Source organism: Dermacentor silvarum, chromosome 10 (genome assembly GCF_013339745.2).
Source record: "Dermacentor silvarum isolate Dsil-2018 chromosome 10, BIME_Dsil_1.4, whole genome shotgun sequence".
Lineage (NCBI taxonomy): Eukaryota > Metazoa > Arthropoda > Arachnida > Ixodida > Ixodidae > Dermacentor > Dermacentor silvarum.
In genome coordinates this window covers 121679541-121686529 of record NC_051163.1, presented here as the reverse complement: position 1 = coordinate 121686529, position 6989 = coordinate 121679541, and the positions used below count along the sequence as shown (strand labels likewise).

At 47.7% G+C, this 6989-nt stretch overlaps 1 protein-coding gene across 1 annotated transcript; it reads left to right on the top strand.

Moving 5' to 3' along the window:
• The first annotated feature begins 1808 nt into the window (after positions 1–1808).
• On the top strand, positions 1809–2396 carry LOC119431811 (E3 ubiquitin-protein ligase rnf168). The gene has a single exon (XM_037699273.1). The coding sequence runs from the start codon at positions 1968–1970 to the stop codon at positions 2394–2396; it is 429 nt and encodes a 142-aa protein (XP_037555201.1). The 5' UTR covers positions 1809–1967.
• Positions 2397–6989: the final 4593 nt, after the last annotated feature.

Below are 6989 nucleotides of genomic sequence, written 5' to 3'. Positions count from 1 at the left end.
TGCTATCAGCTTGCGAGTCACGACGGCACGTCCAGACGGTGACCAGCTTCGTCTCCCGACGTCGCATTGCTGGAGTCCTCCCTGCTTTGTCATGTCACGCTCATCGGAGCTTAAATCGCTAAAATCAAGCCCAGCATTGCGAGCCAATGTGTCGCTGTCAGGGTCGTGAACTAGTTGGTCCATTGCGACGAGCGTCGACGAGCACCGTGTTCACAATTCGGCGCGCGCTCTTCCTTCCGCTTTCGCACGGCCGTCAGCTCTGTCTTGGCTCTGTTTCTGGCCGCGCGTTTGCGCTTTCAGCTGTAGCGCCGTCTGCGGGCGACGTTTAACGTCACTATATGGCCATGACGTCACCACTCCTCGCTCGGTCGGGCGATTTGAATTGCGCTAGGCGTACGCGGACGCTTCTGACGCAATTTTCTCTTAAAATAAGTATTTTCTTGGCACGAAACAAGCGTTTCGAGGTTTCTGGTATGGTATTTTAACAGTCCACGTTGAAATAATATTTGCCTTTAGTGTCCCTTTAAGCAGCGACAAGCTTTGAAGTACCGCCGACGAATGAAAGATGCCCGCGAATACATGCAAAGTGCCTCGAATGGCCGGTCGCGCGGCAATTTTGCGTGTATTCGGGGGCTTGTTTCACACTCGGAAAAACACTTTTATGTAGCACGTATTCAGCAACAGAAAGCTGCATCGCGAGTTTTTCATGTTGCTCTACAATTTTCTCATTGACTAATTGACTAATTATCTAATTAGGTGGAATGCAAAAAATACTCGAAGTATCTCCGAAGTGCCAAACAGCATTACCTTGGTTCTGTCCAGCTACGTGCCATTTGCATATTTTTAAATCTTGCTGCATGATTGTTGGTCATCAATACTTCTTTTTGGGCGAGTTGGTACATCACGAAACTTTTGGGTAACAGCGCAAACAGACGACCACAAGAAGGGAGACACGTACACACAAGCGCTGTGTGTACGTGTCTCCCTTCTTGTGTTCGTGTTTGCGCTGTTACCGAAAAGTTTCATGATTGTTGGGATTACCTTATAGCGCCGTATGTCCTTAGCACGGGATATATATACTCTTTAGGTGGGGACACTTCTCGGTTTGCTTGCTAGACGCGATCGACCAGATAAAGTAGCAACGGTAGAGTATTCTAGGTCACTCTAGCAACGGCGCGCGTCTATCGAGCCGGTGACGGCAGCGGATACCTATCGGCGGAACGTCGCAACTTCAGTTAGAACGCAGGCGAGAGCTTGCGCGGACAAGGAACGCGCGCATGCCTTTTGCGCGTCACTCAATCATTTCGGATTTCCCGCGAAAGGCCGGTTGCTATACCAACGGGAGATTAAACCAATAAAAAGTTTTCTGTGTTGAAGTTGCGTCGTACTGCTACAGTATATTCTAGGCACTGTAGTACTACCGATAAGTATCCGCAGCCGTCACCGTGCCGATCGTCGCCCGCCTTTGCTACTTTATCTGGTCGATCGCGTCTGGCGAGTGTCCTCACCTAAAGAGCATATATTTTACACCGTGGCTCTTAGTAAACGGAATAAAACGCACAAAAACGGCAATTTTTTTTAAACGAAACCGAAAGTTGAAACATTTTTAATGCATATCAAATGAACTTTCATTACAAGTAACATAGTTAATAACAATTTAACAAACATTAAAGTAAATGAATATGCAGAGCGTTTAAAGCACTATAAGGTGCTGTTTTCTTTTTAACGCTTTGAGGCAGCCCGAGCACGCTCGCGACGACTGGCGCGTCACGGCACGGAGAAACGAAAAACGCGCGCAAGTAACCGAATCGAGCACGAATATCGCGTCGTTATCGGAGCGGCAGCCGTTGCGATAATTGCGGAAGCGTCATCAGTACGGACGCTCAAATTTGAAATTACGGTAACGCTAGCACAACCACCGAAGACCATCGCGTGCGCGGAACTACAAGCATCGACGTACCAGCCGAATGGCGCCGCGGCGCAAGCGGCTCTCGTCGTCGTCGTCGCCGGACAGCGGCAACGGCAGCAGCAGCGACGAATCGTTGACCGAGTCGGACGTTACGTGCCCCGTGTGTCTGAGCATGGTGGTGGAGCCCGTGACGATGCCGTGCGCCCACGAGGTGTGCAATTCGTGCTTCACGAGCACCGTGCTCATGGCCAACAAGGAGTGTCCCATGTGTCGCATGCGCATCGCTTCGTGGGCGCGGAAAGCGGCCCGCGAGGGCACCCTGGTCAACCGAACGCGCTGGGAGCTCATCAAAAGTCGCTTTCCGCAGCAGGTCGCGAGGAGACTCAGCGGAGATGACAGCCGAGCAGGTAACGTGCAAAGTTTTTACCCCGTGGATGACACCCAACAAGTGCGCACGATCCGCCTTTTTCCGTGCTTGAGGAAGTGATCGTGCGCTGCCGGCGCCGGAGGGATGCTACAGCGCGGCTTTTTGCGCCTGTTCGCTGTGCTAGCACGGCTTGCAAGCGTGAACCGAGCTGCGTTCAACTCGATGTTGATCCGCTCAGCATGTATACATGATGCTTTAGGTTGCAGTGTGACCTGAGCAAATCTTGCTGGCGCTGCGTGAAAAAAACGACGTGTTCCCAATAGAGATGGGCAAAACGGCTCACTTCAGTGAGCGGCTCGGAACGGCTCCGCTCACTGAAATGAACCGGTTCATTTGAACGGCTCACCGGTTCACTTAAACGTGTAACCTGTGTTATGCATATTCTATAGTTATGTGGCTTTGAAAAACACGATATATGCATAATTTAATAACCGTGTTATTGGTATTTTCGCTATGTTTAGAGAATATTTTTACATATATTGAAAGCGTGAATTTTTAGTTGTAATGAAGCTTTCTTTTCTGATATTGGGAATAAGATGCTTATGATACTGTGACAGGCAGAATGCGACGAACTTTTTTCAGAAAGAAAAGTATGTAACTTCATCGTCATTACAGAAGCTTGTCCGTTTTTGTGGTACTTTAAAATCAACTTTTGTCAAACAAAGAACACAAAATATTCGTACATTATGTTTCAACTTTATTCATTTATTCACATACGTACATTCACTATAATGTGAGTAAGCTGTAACGCCATGCAAAATGAATGTAGAAATCATTTCTTGAAGTACAATACAAAAATCATACGAAAGATCCCCAAAACTGCCGCACGTACCTTTCGTTTTTTTTTTTTTTCCTCTTGAGTGCACGCGTGATACTGGCGATCATGCCATCATAAACCAGGACAAAAAAAGAAAAAGAAAAGAAATGAAGTTCTATTACAACACATCAGATAATTGGCCCCGTTTTATTGACGTGCTAATGATACACGCTCAGAAAAGGCACTGAAGTGGATGTCATGGGCGACATTTTCATGACTAGACTAATTAGCACAAATGAAGACCAGGACGTAAACTGTACGTTCACCTCTTGTCGTTAAAGGGCCACCCAGAGGTCGAAATTTAAATGTGGTGTTGCAGTTGTGCACGAGTCTACAACCAACGCGTAGCCGCGAGAATTTTTCGAAATGGTGCCGTAATAGCGGAGTTACACGCGTTTGATGACCGAAAAACGGCCCTCGCTCATTTCGCTCTTTCCTTCGCTACTCTCCTCATCGGCTGGTCTTCTCCTCTCCGAGTGCTTCTCGAAAGGTTACGTGACATACGTCATCGCCAACGCGCTTCTAAAAACACTGCATACTTCCGGTCTCGTCCACGCTAGCGACACATATACCGACGGCGAACCGTCCGCCAGTGCTACAGTGTACTAGAAGGGGGCAGTGGGCTTACTCTCCGGCGGAGGCTATGCGATGCGGTGGCTCCACGAATGGCGCAAATATGAGCTTCTCCGATAGCCCGAGCGGCGGCGCTGGCGTCGGTTTCAATGGAACGTGGGTGCGACGGCGCAGCTGCCCAGTGCCCGCCCAGTGCCCGATCATATTAGTTGGAGTTGCTGAGCTGTGTTGTTTTTTCTGTGGAAGTCGTCGCGTGGTTTTTTTTTTCCTTCAGTGTTTTTTTCGCACACAGCCTGCAAGAGATTAGTATGCTTTGCAGTAACTGAGCCATGCCGCGGCATCGACAAAACCACTGTTACGCGCCTGGGTGCCAAACAGGCTATGTTTATGTGAAGAATGGGCCGAAGTTGTCCTTGTTTGGCGTCCCGAAGGATAAAAATAGGCGGAAAGAGTGGGAAAAAACCTCCATAGAACCTCCCCTGGACGACACGAGCGCAGTATGCGAGCTCCATTTCGAGCCACGTTTTGTGCTCAACTCGAACGCAGTTCCTGATCACTGTGAATTGTTTTTATTTTTATGGTCTAGTTAGGTCAGTTAGCGAAGGAAACTGCGAGGAATGCACACTGGCCTCCTTTCTGGAAGTTGACTCTCTCGAAGCATCAGGTGACAGAAATAAGTGCCGTCAAACTGCTGCTAGCGCTACTGCCGTGCACAGAGGCCACACAAAACGTGGTGCCCCAGCATTGCACGGGCCTGCGGGTTTCAAACGACCATAATCACCACTTTGCCAGAAGTGACTCGAGGCTCACTTACCACATTGCGGGCTATGTTGCGCGGAAGTGTATTGTCAATTCCAGCACAAAATGCCAAGAATGCATAAAGCTGCTCACTATGACGCCACCAGGCGAAAGTTTTCAACTTGCTCGGCTAACAAACTTCTGTGACCGACTAGGCCTCCTTTATCCCTCGATCCAGTCAGCTGTACGGCTTTGTGAAAATTCTAGAGGATCTTTTCACAGAATGCTTCTCTCAGAGTGAGCTACACTCTGACAGCGTTATGGATATGCTGGAAGTTGTTAAGAGTAAGCTTTCCACGAAGTTGGCTGCAATGTGCACGCTCTTAGCCTCACAGCTAAAATAATTAGTTTTTACATTGTCACACGTCTGCACTTTTATGTGAAAGGAGTTAACTGTGACAAGGTAGGAAAGCGGCAGAGGGCCAAGCAGCTGAAGTTGAGCCGTTGCACATGAGTTGAAGTGCATGAAACAATATATAGCTTGCTGTACTTCTTGCAAATAAAAGCTTTGTGTCAGCAACACCCCTGTTAACTTCACTTTGCTTACCCTTATATAACTGTGCATAAGCCGGAGCCTTTGTCAAGTGATCTAGTTCTGACTTTTTGTTCAGGCCTCCTTCCATTTCTTTATGGAAAAAATAAACCTGATTTTATTTAACAAATGTGTGCCAGCGTAATGATGGTTAATAATAAACGTAGAAGGCTACTGTGAAGCATGGAACAACTAAAGTGGAACAATGAAATATTTAAGCCATATATACAAATTCATTTTGTCCAAGCAAAGGCGCACACCTGGTTAGCATGCCTGATTTTTTTCCTCTTTTTTTTTAAGCCCTGCTGGGAAGTATGCGCGCACTGTTTTCTGTCTGACAAAATTTTATGTTAGGTAGACACGGCATGAAACCGTATATTTGGTCACCGTCCCTTTAATTCAAAATTTTCTTGCAAATTTTTTTACGACTGCCCGATAATTCGGAAAATTTGAAGGCCCCTTCCGCATAACCAAAATTCGTCAGCGACGACCTCTTTGCACAAAAGATCTAAGAGTTAAGATAGGCAGTAAATTGCCCAAGAGTTGCCGTCTTCCTTTTCCACAAGGTACTATTATGGCAAATATCATATGGCCTAAACAAATATAGTGCTTGCTAAAGATATGTAAAGACTCTCAAGTATGCCAAAATTAAAACAAATAAAGTGTGAACTGCTTCGAACTGAAACCGACAGAAACGCAAGGAAAATCAAAGCTTCTGCAAGCAAAGCTTCCATTGAAGTTGCCAGTGGCGCCACCTCTTGGGTGCGACGCTGACTGCGTCAGAGGAGCGGCTGAGTAAGCCCACTGCCCCCTTCTAGTACACTGTAGTCTCGCGCAGGCGCATGATGACCATGCCTGGCTATGGATTGTAGTGGCGTAAATCGGTACTTTGAATTTGATTTCGTTCGCGAAAACCTCGTACAAGTGGACATATGATCGTCGCAGCTTTGGAAGGGCCTTCCAATTTTGACTACTCGGCCGTTCCAATTTCAATTCAGTCCCAGTTTCGTTACCGAAAAGTTCGTTGAAGCGGAAATACCACAAAAACGCCTTCGTTATGAAGACTTTTTTGTATTGCTTTCTATGAGCAGCTGACGGGGAATCTGAAAACCTTTTTTGTGGCGGAAATTTCGTTATAGCGGCGTTCGTTGTAGGAGGATTCGACTGTACTTCTAACGACGTACCCGCAAACCTATTAGCAGGGGTCTGCGAATACCGAATAGTAGTAGATTTCTAATCGAATGTCGAATAAAAAAAAAAGCTGAATACAGTAAAACCCCTGTGATACGAACCCGGTTGGTATGAATTTCGGTGTGATACGAATTCGTAACATTCCCCGGCCGAAATACATTGCTCAGAATAAGAAAAAAAATCGGCTGTTCCGAACGTGTTGCCGCGCCGCTGCGGATCATACGAACGCGTGAGCAACAGCGGCGGCAGCAGAGCCAGCGGGGCGACCGGCAAAGTCAAGCCGGCACAGCGGGATCTATAGTCGCCCAGCAACCGACTACGTCACGCGGCTGCGGAATCTCTCATCGGTCCCCACGTCGAGCGGACCGGACCACATCACAGTCTAGCCTATGCTTAGCGAGAAAGTAGACGAGGACCGCTGCTGCAACGACGACCGAGGCGCAGCACCGACGGTCAAAATACTACCTGCACTCGACGTGCTCAGGCGTTCAGTAGCATGCGAAAACATTCCCAAGATCACGTGCGCGCACTTATACACCTTTCAGAAGGCGATCGTTGACGATTTGGGCAAGAAGAAAATGTCCCATTGATACGTTTTTCAAAGAACTGCAACAAAAAGAAAAAAAAGCCGCAGTTTCGCCCGAAAGGTGAAGCAACTGAAGCGCAGCAGCAGCAGCGAGCGAATTGACCTTTGCGCTGTCTCTCGCTTCAACGTGAACTAAACGTCGAAGGCACAGCGCAT